Raw genomic sequence first — 18427 nt, 5'->3', positions numbered from 1 at the left:
TTGCAGCTTCACCAGTGTTAGGATGATTAGATTGTAGGATTAATGTCAGTAATGGGAGGACCTCAACTGAAGGAAGTGGAGAGACTAGAGCCACTCCCACTGCTCAACCTTCAGAGAAGCAAAGTGACCTCTCATGAAGCCCTCAGCTCACATCCTAACTTTTCCCCATCCTGTAAGCCCACACCATACTCAACAGTGAGCTGAAAGGATTCAATCCCAACTTTAAATTGGTTGGAGCAATAAAATGTCCAGTCTGTGCACCTCTCCACACCCAATTCCACCATTTGACTGCTGCATCTACCATATTCCATTGTAAATGCTGCTTCCCTCCCCTACCCTGTGAGAAACACACACACACACACACACACACACACACACACCCCTTAAAAATTATACCCCTAAAGATTTGCTGTTTGTTTCATTTTTTGTTTTATTCTTGAAATTCATGTTCCCTTTCCCCTCCACCACTGTGGAGAAGCAGAAACGAAAGGACACGCCTGTTTACTTAGCAGGTGGACAGTGCACCTGTGTTGCTTCTCCTGCATCGGTGGGCTCCCCAGGAACGCCTGGCAGACGGCCTTGCCTGAGCATCCCCTCCCCGCAGCAGCGGGCTTCCTGTCACTGAAACTCCTCTTCCTTCTCCTCAGGCAGCATTGATTTGTACGAAGGTCTTCTAGCCCTGCAGGTTGGGGAGGGTAGGCGCAGGGTTCAGATTCCATTTGTCTTTACAAAGGGACCGCCTTTCCCTCATGGACTTGCTTATGGTAGGTGTGTCGATTGTGAAGCTGAGTTGCCTAATTCTAGGGCTGATTGCCGGGAGCTAAAGGATCCCCCTACCCTGACATTCCCGGGGCGCCCTATTCTGTCTTCCTCTTCCTAAGGACTCCCTGACTGCCAGGCCACAGCCCCACGGAGGGCCCCTGCCAGAGGCTCAAGAAAACCAACCCGACTCTCCCCGCAGTGCCCTGCTCTCTGCCCACAGGAGGGCGCTCGCTGCGAACCAGCCACTGGAAGGCGGGCGGCGAGGGACTGGAAGAAAGGGGGAGGAAAGGGACGTAGGGCGGGAACCTAGAGGGGCGCGGGAGGGGTTGGGGAGCGCGTACTTTTCCAGAGGGAGCTGAACAGAGCCAAGGCTTGGGCACGGCTGTGCAGAGAGGGAATTCGGCCCCTGGTCTCTTGCAACCAACAGCGCGACTTCTCCCTGCAGGGCAGGGGAGGCAATAGAGAAGGAGGGGCTCCAAGAAGGTGCGTCTCCCAGCTGTTTACCAATCCCCACCCAGTGGAGACAGAAGACAACTTAATTCCACAAAGTTGGACCCCCAAGGGAAGTGGGGAGGTGAGAGGGAAAGAAGGATGTGGTCTCCATCTAAAGTCAAGATCTCTTCCCCAGAAGCTAGAGGTGAACTTGCCCAGCTCGGACTAGGCCTAGAGAGGCTGAATGATGTGGCGTCACCCGGAAACAGCGTTTACCCTCCTTATCCTCTTCCCTCCTGCCTGAAAACACTAATCCAGATGATGGACAATAATTCAGTTAGTCATCTTCTCTGATGGGGGCTGAGATCCAGGCTGGGATCCCGTGGAAGTGCCGGGTGAGTCATTATGCTGAGGCTGCAGGGACACCCCGCCCCATTACTGAGCACCCCGTGGTTCACGTGTTGGTGCAGCTGCCAGCTCCTCAGACCACCATTCCAACAAAAAGCCCTCATCCCTGAATGCAGGGACACACTCCTAGAGTGTGCCTCCCCCACTCCACCTGGGACCTGGGCAGCCGCAGTGGACTCAGTCACACAGCGTCCTCACTGGTCTGGAAAACTCCCTGAGCCAAGCCTCAGGCATCTCAGATGTGCCCTATCTGCCCCCTGCGCTGTGGTGAGAAGGAGGACTTGCCCCACCCCAGGGCCCCTCTTGCCACACCCAGAGCAAAACACATCTGGGAGCCTCTGGGACTCTCTCTGCCCCACTTCCAGACCCCCAGACCCCATCACATCCCAGCCCCGGGACCATTTCCATCTCCAAGCTCATCCCAGGACTCTCTCTACTGGAAACCACTTGAGCCTTTCCTTAGGATGGCGTTGCCAAGAGGGGCATCTCTCCTCATTCTCATAAAGGCACCTTATGTGCTAGAGGCAGCCTTGTCAGGGTGGGTCCTCTGGCCTGGCGAGTCAATGAGTCATTTTCAGAGGTTGACCGTGAGCAAATCTTCCGATGGCTGGTGCCCCACTAAGCCAAGGAGGAACAGAAATCATTCGGAAGCCAGGACGCAAGGGTAAATTTGACCCAAAAAAATTTATTGTACAATTACCCACCACTAGATTTGACTCAGAGAGGACCCCCAGAGGGTGTCTCCATCTTCCCTATTTATTTTCAGCCCTTGAGGGCTTCATTGTAGATCAAAGCCAAGGCCCCCAGGAAGGTGACATACTCCTGGAAGTTCACCTCCTGGTCCTTGTTCCGGTCCAAGTCTTCCATCAGCCTTGCAATTTCAGCATCCTGCAGCTTCTAATGTGTTAGAATGTGAAATCCAGACTCAGTGGTGATGACAACCCTGGATTCTTCCCCTTCCCCCTCCCAGGCAACCCTCTCTGCAAGTGGCTCTGTGCTCCCTCATCACCAAGAACCCACGTCCACCTTGGGTTTCACTTTGGCATTGCTTCTCCTCAGCTACTCCTGTTACTGGTCCTCATTTGGAGAGCTAGATATCCAGCTGGGAGCATCCCCTACCCGCTGGAAGAGTGGGTCTATAGCTCAGTAAGACATGGGAACCAGGGCCTCAGAATGTGGGTAAATGTGAGTCAGATGCACCTGGCACCTCTCTCTCCCCTAATCCTGCTTCCAAAGGACAAGGGTGGGAAAAGAGGTCCTGGGGAGGAGGCCACTCACCGAGCCAATGGTGAGCTCCTTCTGGATCAGCTCCTTCAGCTCCTTCTTGCTCAGGGTGTGCTTGTCACCCTCCCTGCCAGAGTACTTGTGGAAGATGGCCACGAGGAGGCCAATGGCCTGATCCAGGGGGCATGCCATGGCTGAGGGCTGGGCTTGGAGCTGGCAGCAGAGGGCCTGGTCAGTGCCATGGGAGCAAGGACTTCTCACCCACACACCCCAATAATGCTGCCTGCACTAGCCCCGACTCCTTTGGAACCACCCAGTCTCAGGCCACACACAATGGCATCAGGAGACAGCCCAGGGCTTGAAGGGGAAGGAGAGAGCAGACTAGGGCCAAGGCAAGAGAGGTGGCTTAAGGATTCTAAGAAGCATATAGGAACAGTAGCTTTGGGCACAGCTGAGAACTGTCCTTCAGGGGATCCAGAAGTTGGGGAGTATGGCTGGGCAGGGGAGGGGAATGGAGGCTGCAAAGGCAGCTTAAACACAGCCTCACAGGGCCACACATGGTGGCAATGACACACCCAGGGCACTCCCTTCCGCACCCCAAAAGAGCACACCCCATTGGGATCCCTTAGCCCAAGGCCTGCCTGGCACAGCACTGCTGCTCCTGACTATCCCTCCAGCGGGGGAGCGCCACAGACGGCCCCAGTCTGGATCCAGCGGCTGGACTGGGCAGGGGATAGCTGGACCCGCAGCGTGAGGGCGGCTGGCCCTGGAAAGTACCAGCGCTCCTGCAGAGAACTCACCGGTAGGGAGGCGGCCAAGTGCGACGCGAGCGGTCGAGGGGATGGACTGTGTCGCAGTCCGGCTGGCCTTATAGCGGTCGGTGCCCCGGAGGCCGGCTCGGCCAGGCCCACCCCACCCGCCCAAGTCCCGCCCGCGCCCCACCCTGCGCCGTGGCTTACACAACGCACATTCGCGGTTTACCCCCTCGACTTTCCACGCCTCCTGCCCGGGGCTGTTCCGGGTTAGGACGGGATGGGGGAGTCCAGCAGAGCCCACTGCACGCCTGGTGACAACGAGTCTCCCCTCATCTGCGCAGCTCAGTTTGCTCAGTTTGCTCTTCGTGACACGTGACTCGGCAAGGGGAGCAGGAGGAGGACGGCGGCAGTCACCCCTGCTTCCTCTGCCAGACCGTGAATGTGACCTTCGAGCCAGCGCAGCGTCAATGTGGGCAAGGAGGGCGCCTCACAGGATGCCGGTGTCCCACAGAGGATACTCAGGGTCACCCCAGAGGAGATAGGGGGAGTAGCCAGTGGTCTAAAGGATATCTACAGCACCCATCCCCCACCAGCAACAAGTTCCTACCAACACCTTCACGCCTTCCCCTCAGTGCCCCAAATTCCATTCACTACAGCACCTTTCGTGTTAATGTGCATACACGTGGGAGTCCAGCCCTGTAAGCACCATTCGTTATTTACGGGGGAGTGAAGGCCTTTTCAGACCCTCCCCTGAGAAAATATTTTGTTGGAGGAGGCAGGGAGAGAAGAAAGCACTGTCCCCCATAGATGATGAGAGGGGTGCTATTGAAGGGGAAATGGAGAAGAGGGAGGGGGCTGGTGTGGAGGCCAGACATGCCCTTCCTACAGGTGCTGCCAAGGTGGCCTCTGGTGATCTGTGGACAAGTCAGGCCTGCCTGCCTATCACCACCCTCTGGAGCCACTCCCAACCCCTCCCAGCGTCCTCCTCTCAAAGCAACTTTCCCTCTTAGCTTCCTCTGCATCCTTGCAGAGTTCCCGCCTGGCCTGACTTCCCCATTTTCCAGGCAGGCAAAACTAAGCCGTGACAAAACCAATGACATCCACACCAAAGAAGGAGAGGAATGCAGTGGGAGCCCAGGACCCTAACCCGCAGAGGCAGAGGCTGTCTCAATCCACTCAAGGAGAGACCTCTCCTGTGCTCCCCTTTCCCCAGGCCAAGGTAGACAAGACAGCTTCAAAACCAGACTCCCAGCACCTGCGATGGAAACTTTATTTCCTCCCATGGAAAGGTCCATCTGGGAGGGAGAGGAGGGCAGGGGGCCAAAGAGGGTCCGTGAGAGGAGCAGCTGAAGTCAGCAGCAAGGGGTGGAGGGTGAGGGTGGAGGGCAGCCCTGGTCACTTGTTGTCCTCTAGAAAGAAGTCGTTGTAGGCCATGCACAGCGTGGTTAGGAACACCGAGTACTCCTTGAAGTCGATCTCCTGGTCGCTGTTCTTGTCCAGGCTCTTCATCAAGTCATCGATGCTGCTCTCCTTCATCTTCTTTGTGGACCCAGGTGGAGGGACAGCTCAGACCCCGCTCCCAGCCCTGCCCTCGCACCACTGCATGGTGTCATCCCCACCCCGAAACTTCAGGGTGAGCCCCAGCTGAGTCAGCGACACTGTCAGCATCTTGACCCCCAGAGTCTGCCCACTGCCCACACCTAGGGAAGGGCCTGGCAAGAGGTAGGGGGTCAGGGACCTGACTCCTGAATGGAAATAAATGACAGCAGGAATGCTAGCCTAGCCTGCCTTCCCTGAAATACTCTCCTCCAGCCAAAGAAACAATCATCTAGGTTTTATACCAACACCTGATAAAAACAGCTTGCTGTGTCAGGCGTGGTGGCTCACACCTGTAATCCTAGCACTTTGGGAGGCCGAGGCAGGTGGATCACCTGACATCAGGAGTTCGAGACCAGCCTGACCAACTTGGTGAAACCCTGTTTCTACTGAAAATACAAAATTAGCCAGGCATGGTGGTGCATCCCTGTAATCCCAGCTATTTGGAAGGCTGAGGCAGGAGAATCGCTTGAACTTGAGAGGCAGAGGTTGCAGTGAGCAAGATCATGCCATTGCACTCCAGCCTGGGCAACAAGAATGAAACCCCTTCTCAAAAAAAAAAAAAAAAAAAAAAAAAACACCTTGCTGATTATGTGGCATTGAGCATTATCCAAATCTCTGAGTGACTCTCTGCCCATTCTAAGGACTAGGTGAGAATGAGCCCGGACAAAATGTCTCTCAATGACAGCAGTGCACTGGGGCTGTGAAGCCACTGCATCTCTCCCCTGCTAGGAGAGCTGTGCAAGAGGCCTGCCTGGAGCCTGGTCGTACACTCTTGTTTGGTCCCCTGATGTCCCAGCCTGGCTCCACTAGGACGATGGAGTCAGGGTCCTTTGGGTGGAACAGGAAGAAAATACAGACAAGCAGATCCTGATGTCTCCTCATCATTGCCGTCAGCTACAGGTTTTCACAGGAGACATTGGGACTTACAAAGGCGGAAACTGCTCGTCTGTCACGTGATCCTAGTCCCCAGCCTGGGCTCCTGTTATTGCCAGGCCCTCTGTTGGGCGTCTCTCCTTCTGTAATTAATCGCTGCTGGACCTGTGGCCCCTCCCTCTGCCCTCATTAACTCCAGGATGCAGGCAGCCTGGCAGAAGGCCAGAGATCAGGCCTGGGGACGCCCATACCTGCTTCTGTCCCCTGCCCATGTGGCACACTATGGACCTTCTTTCTGGGAGGGCCTACCAGGGCTCAAGGTGTGATAGATGGAGGGGCACCCAGGCTAAATTTTAAAGGAAACAGGGAGGATGATTCACAGGCCTGGCCCAGAACTCCAGCTCAGCCTCCCATTAGCAGGATGTCCTTAGGCAAGTTATTTGATGTATTTGAGCATTGATTTTTTTTAACTGTAAAAATAATAAGACTAGGCACAGTGGCTCATGCCTATAATTTCAGCACTTTGGGAGGCCGAGGCGATAGGATCATTTGAGGCCAGGAGTTCAAGAACAGCCTGGGTAAAATAGTGAGACCCCATCTCTATAAAAAAATTTTAAAAATTATCTAAGCGTGGTGGCACTCGCTTGCAGTCCTAGCTTCTCAGGAGGCTGAGGTAAGAGGATCACTTGAGCCTGAAAGTTCAAGGCTACAGTGAGCCATGATCGCACCACTGCACTCTAACCTGGGTAACAGAGTGAGACTCTGTCTCAAAAATATTTATCCTTGGCCAGGCGCAGTAGCTCAAGCCTGTAATCCCAAAACTTTGGGAGTCTGAGGCAGATGGATCACGAGGTCAGGTGTTCGAGACCAGCCTGACCAACATGGTGAAACCCCATCTCTACTAAAAATACAAAAATTAGCTGGACGTGATGGCGCGTGCCTGTAATCCCAGCTACTCAAGAGGCTGAGGCAGGAGAATCGCTTGAACCTGAGAAGCGGAGGTTGCAGTGAGCCAAGATCATGCCACTGCACTCCAGCCTGGGTGACAGAGCGAGACTCTCTCTCAAAAAAAAAAAAAAAAAAAAAAAAAAAAATATATATATATATATATATATTTATCCTCGGGGATATTGTATTATAATAACCTCATGGGCCTTCCCCTCTGTCAGTCACCTCCCTCCCACCACCTCCATCTGGTAAGACCCAGTTCTGTCTCCTCGCTACCCTATGTTTACAAGTTAACCTTTCAGTTTGAGTGTCAGCACCATTGGAGAGCCCTGGCCATGCTGTGCACACAGAGAAGAATCAGGCAGGGTCCCTACCCTTGAGTTGTACACAGCTGGACCTGGACACCCTGCATCCCTTCACCACCCACCACCCCTAGCGCAGGTTCTGCCACTGCTGCGAGAGCCTGGCCCCACCATCGAAGGCTCCTCAATGTCCTTCTCTAAACCCTCCGGACTCAGCCCTTCCTCCTTCTCAGTGAGACCCTGACCCATCCTCCTTCACAGAGGGCTAGAGTTTTGCTGGCCCAAAATCCCCACCATCTTCCTTTGTCTCTGTCCGTAGCCCTTGGCCACCCTGCCCCTGGCTTAGGCTGGAGGATCCTGAGGGTAGGTATGTGTCCCCCAGAGGGAGTACTCAGACTTTGGGGTGGAGGATGAGGGAACAATCACCTACCTCCCCAAGACACAGCTCTTTCTTGATCAGCTCCTTGAGTTCCTTCCTACTCAAGGTCAGTTTGCTACCCTCTCTCCCCGAATATTTGTGAAACGTGGTCACCATAGTGGTCAGGGCCTTCTCCAGAGGGGTCTCCATCACAGTGTGCAGCTCTGTAGATGGAGAGGGGAAGATCCCATTCCTCAGGAAGTCACCACCAGCAGCACTAGCCTAACTCTGAGGCCCCTCCCTCAAAGAACAAGAGACCGGAACCCAGGATGAGACTGAAATCCACTAACAAGAGCACCCATCTATATCGGTACAGGTTACAATGAGACCCACAGCAAACTCTGGAGCAGCTGGTACAAAGAGAACAGCAAGCCCCCAAAGGAGACCGCAGACTCTCCTGCTTGGGAGTTGTTGAAAAGGAGGCCTGAGGCAGAAAGATGACAAGACGACCTCCTCAAGAGGCCTGGTGGCAGATGGTGGAGCAGATCAAGGGTCATGATTTTCTCTCTGCCCCTTCCAGCTTAGGAACTGGTTTTCCACAGGCAGTTCCCACCTTAGTCACCAGCCTTTCCCCCAGTGCCTGAATCACCTGATATCGAGGAGTATCCCATTATTAAAGTGGGGGACAGGGCAAAGAGAGAGTCCAGGGCTGAGAGGGGGCTGGGCTGGAACTGGGCAATGAGGTCTCAACAAGGAGCAGCAGGGAGGTGGCTGAGCTGGCCCAGCTGGTCTCCAGACTCTGGCCCAGAGCAGTGCACACACAGACAGGCCAGCGGGCAGGGAGGGCAGGGGGCCTGTTGAAATCTCCATGATCATTCCATGATCATTCCAAAACCTGGATCCAGAGGCTACGCTTGAATAAGGGCCTGGACTCCAATAGCACAGCCACCCCCAGCCAAGGGAAGAGACAGATGGAGCTCAAGTGACTCAGATTCAAAAACCACTTCCCCCTCAGGGAGGAAGAAGGCAACACCCATGGAACTTGAGGGCTGCAGGTTAAATCTGTGGAGAGTCCTCACCTCCAGCCCAAAGCCCTCCCTGCCATTCTTGAACCAGACCCATCATTCCTCTTCCACCACCCAAAACCTCAGCCTCTCCCACCTCAAGGAGACTCAGCTGGGACCACAGTTGAAGGCAAGGGTCTCTGTGCACCTGCAGGAGCATCCTGGCTAGTCCGGACCCCCACCTCCACCCCAGAGCCATTTCTCAAGAAATTCCAAAGGCTTTGCCCTCTCCTCCGTGAGTGCATTCCCACTTGTGGGGCCAGGCCTCCTTGGTGGAGGGCACCACCATTTGTCACCCTCATCATCCAGCGTGACCCACCAGATATCAGATGAACAGAGACATAGGAAGGAAGGACTTACCACCGTGGGAGTGAGCCCAGAGAATCCAAGCAGCAGACACAGCCTCCTTTTCACTGCCTTCTGCCTTTATTTCCCTGCTCTCTGTCCCTAGGAAACCAGGGGAGAGAAGGGGCCCATGGGAAGTGGTTGGGGACTTGAGGATGCCCACGTCAGAGCCTCCCAGGTTGGAGCTGGGGAGAAACCCCTTCTGCCAATCTCACTTTCCTTGTTTACAAACAAGGGCTGGGGACACACTGAGTTCCCATAGCACACACATCCCCAATCCCAGAAACTTTATTCTTCTGACCAAAAATCAGAACTCAAAATCTGAAATCTGATGGAACAATAAGCCAAAGAAGGGAAACCAGGCTTTCCTGGAAAGAAAACCTCAGAAGTGTGGGCCAAACACAGGGCACCATCTCCCTGTGTCCTAGGAAGCTTTCCACATCGGGCCCCTCCCACCCATCCTGCCACCCACTCCAGGAGCAGAGAAGACAGCCCTTGAGATGGGGATCAGTGGAGGAAGATATTTTCTGTGAAGGATATGGTCAAGGTCATGAGCTCATATGGACCCAGAGGTTTTTAAAGGGCTTTTAAATGAACGATTTCTTCTAGGCCTCACTGCTCTTCACAGGAAAGGCTCATCAGAGACTCTTGGCATGGAGGACTGAGAATCAGGAATAGGGAAGGTGTCCAGCAAAGGGCTAAGGCCCAGCACTGGGGTAGAGGTTGTGGATTGGGGAGGGGGTTCAGGCTCAGGCTGCAGTCAAGGAGGGAGTAGGGGGCAGGGAGAGTTGCCTGTATCCCAGGAGACACTCAGACATTGTTCTACCACAGTAGAAAAATGTACTTCTTCCACCAGTCCAAGAACAGACCTGGGCTCAGGGTGTAGTACCTATCACTGCTGCAGTCCCACCCCAGCCTGGGGGGCCTCCCCACTGCTCCCCACTCCACCCCACCCCCAGCTGGCAAGGTTGGAGAGGCAGCAGGGATTGGTTGCTATGCAGCAGGCATCTCTGAAGGAGAACATGGCATAGGTGGAGGCCCCAGGGAGGGCGCTCCCAGGGAGGGTGGATGGAGAGGGCAGCGGAAGGCAGCAGACTTTCTCCTGAACTGAAATTCCTCCCAAGTCTCTGTAGTCAAACCCTGCAGGAACATCTGAGTCACCTGCCCCACTCCTCTGAAACCTGAGAGAAAAGCCCCATGTGATGAGAGGAAAGAGGACCCTCAAGAGGAGGTCAGTGGGACAAAGCCCTCCAGCCTCTGCACCTGACCTCCACGCACCTCTTCCTTAAAGATCCCTGTGTCACCCAGACATGGCCTTGAAGTCTAACCTCAGCCCACCACTTCACCCTGGAGCCACTGGCCTTGAACCTACCTAAGGGGAAGCAATATCATGCCTCATATTTTCTGGGGGGAAAATAATCTCAATTTCATTTGTCAGATCATATATGTGGAATTTTGTCTCCAAAACTATGGTCACCTTCCCACCATTAGCCTCACTACCACCCCAGCCACTGACTCCCACTCATCTCTTCTGAGGTCCCCTGTCCTTCTCTGAAGGAGCTTGATTCCTGACTGATAACGGATCTCATCCAGGGACCTTTGTGGCAGAGACGGTGGATTCGAGAATGCCTATATTCTCATGCTGCTGAAAACAGCCGGGTCTCCCTCCGCATTGCCCTCCCTGATCCTACCACGGACAGGAAGGGATTAATCCATCCCTGTGGTTTGAAGCCAATGATCTGGAAGGGGGTGGCAGGACAGGGCCTGGACTGTCAATGTCAGCACTGAGTGCCAGCCCTCCTCCCCATCCCACTCTCGCCTAAACACTTCCTCCCTGCAACTCAGCCTTATTCTTTTCCCTCCGACTTACTCCCAGGACACCCAAATTCCATTCCAGACCGCAACCAGGAACAGATGTGACCTTCAATTCCAGCCTCGGTTCAAGATCCTGCCAGAGGCAAGGTTGGAGAGAGGTGGGAGGGGTAAGTGGGCTGGCTGAGATCCCACAGCTGGGACCTTCCAAACTTTGGCAGGGGGGTGGTGAGGGGTCCCCTTCTCGGCTTTGACCACGCTGAGTGAACTCTATTGCCTGTGCACACACACTCTTAGTCACCCTGCATCCTTCCCCTAACTTCACTGGTCTGCTGTCCATAAAACTTCAGCTCAACTCCCAGCTCTCCCCACCACCACCCCATAACATATCCCTCAGTCCCCAACCCACGCCCCCAGAGTCTCTCAAACCATCAGCCTCAAAACTTCCAAGAATCTTTATTGAACTTGCTCTGCATCAAGCACGTGTCTGAAGGAGCCAGGGTGGAAAAAAAATGTGCCCACTGGCAACAGGGAAGGCCCCAGCTGGCAGACCCCCCAACCACATCAGAGGAGCTTTCATTTCTTCCTGGGCTGCTTATCTGGGAAACCTTCAAAGAATTCGTTACACATCATGGCGATGCAGGACAGGAAGACACAGTACTCTTGGAAGTCCACCTCGTTATCCCTGTTGCTGTCCAAGTTGCTCATCAGCTTCTGGAAAGCAGCTTCATCCGTCCTTTTCTGGAGGGAGAAGAGGCTACAGATAGAAAACAGAAGCCCAGTGGCGGAGCCAGGACCAGACCCAGTTTCTACTCCCAGACCAGAGTTCAGGGAGGCTCCTTTAGGAGGTCCAGTTTGGAACTCCAACCCTCAAGGCTAAGCTAGGGTGGAGAAAGGTGCTCCTTGGATAAGGAAGTCTGAGTACCTGGTGCAATGGAAACATGATGGGACCACTACATTTTCACCCAAGGTTGTTCTAATAATCCCATGAGGTAGTAACAGTCATGAAAGCAGTATATAAACTGTGTTATGTTTGATACAAATATACATTGTTATTGTTTGAAGGGAACGTCTGCAGGCCTGTGATCATCTCCACATCTGTGTCTTCACATCTACGAGCCAAATAGAAACTCAAACAGTGTTTGAGTGATGTCCACTGTTGGAGTGATGGCAAGAGTCAGACAGTCCTGGTCCGGATGGCAGTTGTGTACACTGACCACCTTGGGAAGATACTTAGCACTCTGAGCTTAGTCTTCCCTTCAGTTAAGTTGTGCAAAGCACCTGGCAGTGTCTGACCCATTCATTCTCAGCCCTCTTTCAGCATGGGGCCAGGCAGTGAGTGGTGGTGTTCAATGTGTTTCCACCCCAGGCAGCCACCCCACCGATAGATGCCCTCTGTAGCTAATGCTCTAGAGAAAGACTGCTGCCCTCCTCTGTGAGAAATGCCCCATGTGGGGACACACTCAGGCACTACCCACTCACCCCCAAGAAGCTGGGCAGCTCCCGGGTCAGCAGCTCCTTTAGCTCTGACTTGTTGAGCTTGAACTTGTCACCCTCTTTGCCCGAGTACTTGTGGAAGGTGGACACCATCACATCCAGGGCCTTCTCCAGAGGGCACGCCATGACAGCAGTCAGGATCTGGGAGCAGGAGGCACAGAGACCCTCTTATTTATCCCATCCCTCAGAGATGTGTTCAGAATGCCAGGCTCCACTCCCATCTCTCCAGGAGCACTTGGCGAGACTCTGCTCCCTCCCTGGGGGAGCCCAGAGCTGTGGGCCCCCCGCAACTGGCGGGGAGGGTGTGCACAGTGGGGAACACATGCTCTGGGCAGTGAACATTTGCAGGATCCACTGCGCAGGCTCTGGAGATTCAGGCAGCAAGCTCCCAGGGACTCCCAGGCCTCGCCTCAACAACAGCATTTTTTCCACCCCTCACTCAGTCTATCCACTCCCACAGCTCAGCCACAAAGGCCCCGCCCTGACCATTCTTCTCCCTCCCAGAACTGGGTGCGGCTGCTGGAGGCCTGCCCAGGGGCCTGCAGCGGAAAAAACCAGCCGCTTAGCGCTCAGCATGGGGAGGGGCAAATTGAGGTGGCAGAGGCAAGGGTTGGAAGAGAAGGTGCGGAGGCCACACACCTTCTGCGTGCATCTGCTGCGTGCAGGGCAGAGGCTCATGGGGCACACCACCAGACGAAGGCTCACAGTTGCCTTCTGCCTTTCCTTTGCTTCCTGCTCCCGAGTGCGCAACCCAGCAAACATGAGCCAGTGCAGATACCCACGGGCACATACATACCAACACATACTATAGCAACAGCATGTTCAAGCCCACATCTCAGAAGCACCTGGAGAGCTCAAATCCAGCCACTTGCTCCTTTTTCCTCCCTCTTACGTGCACGTGTGTGTGTGCCATGCACACCCACGCACATGCACACCCACGCACACACTCTACCCAGAGTTCCACATCTCACATCTGGATCTCTTTAGCACATCTGGCCCCCACCAGCCTCTCCTTCTCCTGCCCCAGCCCTGGCCTCTGACACCCCTTGCATGCCAGTCAGGCCAACACAACTCACCAGACCGAGAAAGAAGAAGCGCTGAGGAGAGAGGGTTGTAGAGAGGGGAAGAATGGGGACGGCCCAGAGGTCTGACCTATTTATACCCCAGCCAGGCCCTGCCCATAGCAGGGGACAGGGGAGAGCGGATACTGCCTTCCTGCTGTGGGCTGATGTAAGTAAGTGCCACAGCACCCTCCACCAGCCCAGCTGTGGAACCAAGCCTCCTGTTCCCAGGTGGGCACCCGTGGGTAATGGGTAAGCCCTAGCAGTTACCAGCAGGGGACTGGATGAGATGGGCACCACCCAGTGTACATAGCTCAGCCTGAGTTTTAGAGAGGTGGAGGAAGGGGCAGCCTGTGCCTGGAGCATGGGGGACAGGGAGGGAGTAGTCCCATGGGGAGCTAGGAAAGGAGATGCAGGGGGTGGTGGGTGACAGGTGGGAGATTGCCCTGGAAATGTGGTGACACAAAAGCTAGGGGGGAGATGGGAGGTTCGCCTGAGGCCAGGAGTTCAAGACCAGCCTAGGCAACATAGAGAGACCTCTGTCTCTATAAAAAGGAAAAACAAATTTTTTTTTAATTAGCTGGACAGCATGGCTGTAGCCTGTAGTCCCAGCTAGTCAGGAAGCTGAAACAGGAGGATCATTTGAGCCCAGGAGTTCCAGACTGCAGTTGGCTATGCTCAAGCCACTGCTCTCCAGCCTGGGCAACACAGAGGACCTTGTCTCTTAAAAAAATAAAGATTCAAAAACAAAAACTGGGGCGGGGATCCCCATGCCCAGTACTGTCTGCCATGCCAAGTAAGGCTCAGGGTCGGGGCGGGGGTATCTGGAGGGGAGCAGGCTCACATCCAAAGGAGGCTCTGGGACCACCTCAGGAACGTCAGTGGGAAAGGTCCTGGGTGAGGTAGTGATAGAGTGGAGTGGCAGTGAGGCGTGGGGGCTCACAGATAGATCTCAGGTTCCGAGAGGGTATCAGGAGGGGCCATTTAAAGTTGGGAGGAGTGTCAGGAATGAAGAATCCAGGTTGGGGTGGAGAATTAGAGGTGAAATGGCATGAAATAGGGGAGTTATAATTCGGGTCAACCTCTCAGGGTGGGCTACAACCTCAGTGAGAGTTAGAAGTAGGGGATTAAGGCCCTCAGGGGGCTGCAGCTTCAGGGATAGGGGCTACCTCAAGTTATTCCCTTCCCCCTCCACACAGGGCACCCCTTCCTGGCTGGGAGTAAACACCTCAGACACCCTAATCCCATTAGTGCTGCTCTCTGGGCTCCCACAGCCCGGGGCAGGGAACAAACACCCCCACTGCACCCACAGCCCCACCCTCCTCCAACCATGAGCACTGAGTCCCAGGGGAAACTCAGGCAGTCCTCTCTCAAAGATCCCAAAGAAAGAGACAGAGGAAGGGAGGACAGGGGTCCTTGTATTGTCCCCACACCCTCCTGCTGGACCCTGGAGGCCACTGCATTTCTGCAGTGTCTGCAACTTCCCTCAGGGAGCACCCTGCCCCTGCCCTCAGCTGCCCTTCCCGCAGTGGAAAAGGCCAGAGAGGAGCAAAGAGCTCAGGAGACGCGTCCTCAGAGAAGAACCAAACAAAACCAAGCTGACGCCAGTTTTTTATTAGGAGTTAAATAGGCCCTTTCCCATTGTGGTCTCATTGGTGAACGCTCTGCTGAGCCTCGAGGGCCTCAGAGCAGATCCCCCCTCCTCCCATCCAACAAGGGAGGCCGCAGGGGTGCAGCAGGCAGGCTGGGGCCCAGAGTGGCTCTACCCCTCATTCGCTGGGCATCCTGAGGAAGGAGTCCTCACATCTCTGGGCCTCCTAAGTAAAATGGGTTAACTGATCACAGAAGACCTGGGCAAGTCCAGATTGAAAGGGGTACAGGAGAGAGGGTAGGAGGGGGTGCGGGAGACATGCCCAGCCCCCGACAGCCAGTGCACCCCCTGGAGCAGAGGCTACTGGGAGCAGGGGGGCTCTGAGGGGCAGTCCCTGAAGTACTCATGGCAGTAGAGACAGAGGCAGGCAAGTGAGCGCACATACTCCACAAAGTCCACCTCGCAGTCCTTGTTGGTGTCCAGAACACTCATGAATTTGTTGTAGTCACATTCCCGAAACTCGGTCTGTGCAAGGGAAGGGTGGGGAGAGGTAGGGGAGTAGGATGAGGAGGGCTGAACAGCCTCACACACCACCTCCCTCCCTCCTCTCCCAAGTGGACCCACCCCACCCCAAACTACACCCTTCTGAGGGCCGACTTCAACCTCCCTGCTCTGATAATGCACCCGTTGCAATCCCCTCCCAAATCTGCCCTCTCAGATTATTAATCGAGCACCTACTATTTGCTACTGAGTGCCTACCAAGTGTTAGGCATTCTTCATGGTGCTCTCGCTCAGTCCTTTCAACAGCTCTGCAAGGCAGCAGGGATGATTATCATCCCATTTTACAGATGAGGAAGCTGAGGTTTCTGCTGTGTCAGTTCTCCCCCTCCCACTCCCTCCTCACAATCCAGCCCCCTCCCCTTGCTGTCCTGTGCTCATGCTTGTCCCCAGGTCTCTCTTTGCAGAGTCTAGGCAGTGCCTCCCACTGGACGAGGAGGGGACAGACACTCCAACTGCTCACCGGGGTCCAGGTGGCCAGCTCCTTCTGCAGCAGCTCCTTGAGCTCCTCCTGGCAGAGCTTGTATTTGTCCCCACAGCGCCCTGCATATTCCTGGAAGGTGCACACGATGGCAGCTACCGCCTGCTCCAGAGGCCTGGCCATCCTTACTGTCACAGAACAAGGGTGTGACTCACAGCAAAGTTCCAGGCCAGCTCCCCCTGCTCACCTCTGCCCTCTGTGTTTCTCAGAGACTGTTCCCAGACCCATCTTAAGCTCCATCAGGCTTCAGGCCCCGCAGTCTCCCCCTCCTCTGAGCAGCCCTCCCAGACCACACCAGCCCCTCCTAATTTATCCCCCTGCTGTCCGGTTGTTATTTCCCCTTGTAGAGGTCTCATTGCCCCAACATCACTGTAAACTCCTCAGAGAGGCAGCATCCCACCCCACCACCCACACACCCCACTGTGGGACTCCTTAAGCACTCTCAGATTATCTGCCACCTCTTCTTATCCCCAACACCCAGGAGTGGCTCAGTCCCAGTCTGCCCCAGCCCATGAGATGCCCTAGAAGCCTCTCTCCCTGCAGGAACTTGCACAAGGAGAGCCTGGCCCTGTGCTTCTCTGCCCTCAGCGCTTGGAGAAGCTAGACCTTAGCAGGGAGGGGAGGTCTGAGAGGCGCCCCCACCGCCTCACCACCACTCCCCTCACCCTGCCTCCTGCCCTGAACTCAAGGAAGCTGCATCCAGAAGAAAAACTTGTGGGATCCTCTCTGCCTCTCGCCAGCTGTGCAATCCTGGTGAGATATTTGTCTCTCTGGGTCTCAGGGGCGGGGTCTGATCTGTAAGGTGGGGTTCATCCCACCTCGCTGGCCTAGTCAGGAACCTGAACCAGATGGTCTCTTGAGAGTTGACCAGTTCTGGTGTTTACCAATCTGAGACTGGCCTCCCCTGAGGTTACCCTCCTGACCCCTGGGGGTTTTGAGCAGGGAGGTTCTGTATAGGGATACCCTGTTCTATTGGAGGGGAAGACCTTCCTGGAATTGCTCACCTCCCCCAACTTCCACTGTCCCCTTCCACCGCCCTTCTGGGATGATGCCTCCAGCCTGGGAAAACCCGAAGTGGCCAGGAAGGCAAGAGTTGTTTCCATGCTAGCCCAGTGACTCACTCCTGATTCCCCCACGGGATGAGAGTCCTGCAGCACAGGGCAGCCAGGGCCAAGACTCTCCCTGAAGATTTGCCCACTGCTGGGCCCCCTGCTGGGAGCAAATGGCTGGCATGGTTGTGGCTGGCAGGAAAGTAGGGGAAGGGGAGTGGGGAGTGCCAAGCACTTGCCAGGATTTAATTCATTGTAAACACCCCAGGATTACAGCAAGGTGTCCAGGTTCCCAGGAGAGGAAAGAGCCGTGATCCTCGGAAATGAGGAGACTCAGAGGTGAAGCAAGGAGGCAAGGAGCAGGTGAGGGGCCTGACCAAGGGGAACACCAGAACCTTGAGCCCAGTGTTCCCACCCCAAGGCAGACCTTAGCTCTACACACCTCCCAGCCCAAACTTCCCCGACAGCCCCTCACTGTGCAAGGAAACCTCTGCGTCCACTATATCTGACTTCCCTCCCCCTGTCAGGCCCGCCTGTGGTCTTCTCTCTGCTTCCAATGCCAGACCCTGGGTCAGGAGTCAGGCTGGCTATTGGGGGTCCCCCAAACTGCCCTGACACTCAACCCAGGGCAGGACCCAAGCAGCTGGCACTCACCACTGGTGCTGGCTTTTCAGCTGTAGGAGCTTAGAGACAGGGCGTCACTATTTGTAGCCTCCCAAGAAAGGAAGGAAGCAATTATGGGGAACTCAAGTAGGTCAACACTGAGGATGCCCTCAGGGATCCCTCAGCAGCCCCATTACAGGCCCCACCTGCCCACCTATCCACGCACACATCAAAGGCCAGTCTGGGCTCAGACACCACTCCCCTTTCATTCCCCGTCTGCCCTCCCCCAGAGTTGGGAACTGGGGACAGTCTCCTGCCGAGTCCTTCCAGCTCAGTTGGAGGAGACAGGCTGGCTTATCCATCACATTACAGCCCCATCTCTTCACTCTGCAGAGGCCCCCAGAATACCAAGTGGGGACACACTTCTGCCTCGCTCAGGTTGCACCCCTACAAATCTCTATTCCTGGGAGAACTTGGAGAGCACGTGGCTAAGCCTCCCCTTTACAGACGAGAAGTCTGAACTTGCCTGACCAGATCCCAGGTTTTGGCTGTGAACTCCTTGCTTCCCAGGGGGAAAATCATCAGGTGGGATGTCTTTGAGGCACAGGAAGGAGGTGTGTTCCTCCCAGGGGCACTTCTAGCAGTCTAAGCTTGAGTTTTCTGGCCCTTCCACCCCAGGTGATGGGAATGAATTTGGGCTAGAGT

General features: G+C 55.1%; 4 protein-coding genes and 1 long non-coding RNA gene across 10 annotated transcripts; 1 reads left to right on the top strand and 4 right to left on the bottom strand.

Moving 5' to 3' along the window:
- Positions 1–1098: 1098 nt before the first annotated feature.
- On the top strand, positions 1099–11446 carry LOC129049223 (uncharacterized). Its single transcript, XR_008512139.2, has 2 exons — positions 1099–1589; positions 8038–11446. It is a non-coding gene; the product is annotated as an uncharacterized LOC129049223 (long non-coding RNA).
- On the bottom strand, positions 2268–3920 carry S100A6 (S100 calcium binding protein A6). Of its 3 annotated transcripts, none has more exons than XM_024248094.3 (3): positions 3808–3920; positions 2881–3039; positions 2268–2499 (listed from the first exon to the last, which is right to left on the bottom strand). In XM_024248094.3, the coding sequence occupies exons 2-3, from the start codon at positions 3016–3018 to the stop codon at positions 2365–2367; spliced, it is 273 nt and encodes a 90-aa protein (XP_024103862.1). In that variant the 5' UTR covers positions 3019–3039; positions 3808–3920; the 3' UTR covers positions 2268–2364. The 3 variants fall into 3 exon arrangements, with proteins under 3 accessions (XP_024103862.1, XP_002810202.1, XP_063583601.1); XM_002810156.6 differs by lacking the exon at positions 3808–3920 and adding an exon at positions 3627–3766; XM_063727531.1 differs by lacking the exon at positions 3808–3920 and adding an exon at positions 3627–3718 and having other exon boundaries at positions 2881–3054.
- S100A5 (S100 calcium binding protein A5) lies at positions 4821–11042 on the bottom strand. 2 transcript variants are annotated; one of them, XM_024254352.3, is made up of 4 exons: positions 10941–11042; positions 9086–9172; positions 7734–7885; positions 4821–5117 (listed from the first exon to the last, which is right to left on the bottom strand). In XM_024254352.3, exons 1-4 carry the CDS (start codon positions 10960–10962, stop codon positions 4977–4979), a joined length of 402 nt encoding a protein of 133 aa, XP_024110120.1. In that variant the 5' UTR covers positions 10963–11042; the 3' UTR covers positions 4821–4976. The 2 variants fall into 2 exon arrangements, with proteins under 2 accessions (XP_024110120.1, XP_024110119.1); XM_024254351.3 differs by having other exon boundaries at positions 4822–5120; positions 10941–11041.
- S100A4 (S100 calcium binding protein A4) lies at positions 11322–12505 on the bottom strand. The gene is made up of 2 exons (XM_002810152.5): positions 12365–12505; positions 11322–11623 (listed from the first exon to the last, which is right to left on the bottom strand). Exons 1-2 carry the CDS (start codon positions 12503–12505, stop codon positions 11459–11461), a joined length of 306 nt encoding a protein of 101 aa, XP_002810198.1. The 3' UTR covers positions 11322–11458.
- S100A3 (S100 calcium binding protein A3) lies at positions 11322–17140 on the bottom strand. Of its 3 annotated transcripts, none has more exons than XM_063727521.1 (4): positions 17075–17140; positions 16053–16198; positions 13456–15556; positions 11322–12520 (listed from the first exon to the last, which is right to left on the bottom strand). In XM_063727521.1, the coding sequence occupies exons 2-3, from the start codon at positions 16191–16193 to the stop codon at positions 15392–15394; spliced, it is 306 nt and encodes a 101-aa protein (XP_063583591.1). In that variant the 5' UTR covers positions 16194–16198; positions 17075–17140; the 3' UTR covers positions 11322–12520; positions 13456–15391. The 3 variants fall into 3 exon arrangements, with proteins under 3 accessions (XP_063583591.1, XP_024110117.1, XP_024110118.1); XM_024254349.3 differs by lacking the exon at positions 17075–17140 and adding an exon at positions 16736–16809; XM_024254350.3 differs by lacking the exon at positions 11322–12520 and having other exon boundaries at positions 15050–15257; positions 15477–15556.
- Positions 17141–18427: the final 1287 nt, after the last annotated feature.

Source organism: Pongo abelii, chromosome 1 (assembly GCF_028885655.2).
Source record: "Pongo abelii isolate AG06213 chromosome 1, NHGRI_mPonAbe1-v2.0_pri, whole genome shotgun sequence".
Taxonomy (NCBI): Eukaryota; Metazoa; Chordata; class Mammalia; order Primates; family Hominidae; genus Pongo; species Pongo abelii.
Note: the sequence above shows the minus strand (reverse complement) of the source record. Positions and strands in the feature narration are given on the sequence as shown.

Bases quoted from the DNA above. Each gene is read 5' to 3' on its own strand.
- S100A6 (XM_024248094.3), bottom strand. From the start codon at position 3,018: ATGGCATGCCCCCTGGATCAGGCCATTGGCCTCCTCGTGGCCATCTTC. The intron at 2,500-2,880 runs GTGAGTGGCCTC...CTAACACATTAG, and splicing joins AGGAGCTCACCATTGGCTCG to AAGCTGCAGGATGCTGAAAT.
- S100A5 (XM_024254351.3), bottom strand. From the start codon at position 10,962: ATGGAATTTGGGTGTCCTGGGA. The intron at 9,173-10,940 runs GTAAGTCGGAGG...CTGGTTTCCTAG, and splicing joins GGAATTTGGGTGTCCTGGGA to GGACAGAGAGCAGGGAAATA. The intron at 7,886-9,085 runs GTAAGTCCTTCC...CTCCATCTACAG, and splicing joins CTGGGCTCACTCCCACGGTG to AGCTGCACACTGTGATGGAG.
- S100A4 (XM_002810152.5), bottom strand. From the start codon at position 12,505: ATGGCGTGCCCTCTGGAGAAGGCCCTGGATGTGATGGTGTCCACCTTC. The intron at 11,624-12,364 runs GTGAGTGGGTAG...TTCTCCCTCCAG, and splicing joins AGCTGCCCAGCTTCTTGGGG to AAAAGGACGGATGAAGCTGC.
- S100A3 (XM_063727521.1), bottom strand. From the start codon at position 16,193: ATGGCCAGGCCTCTGGAGCAGGCGGTAGCTGCCATCGTGTGCACCTTC. The intron at 15,557-16,052 runs GTGAGCAGTTGG...TCCCTTGCACAG, and splicing joins AGCTGGCCACCTGGACCCCG to ACCGAGTTTCGGGAATGTGA.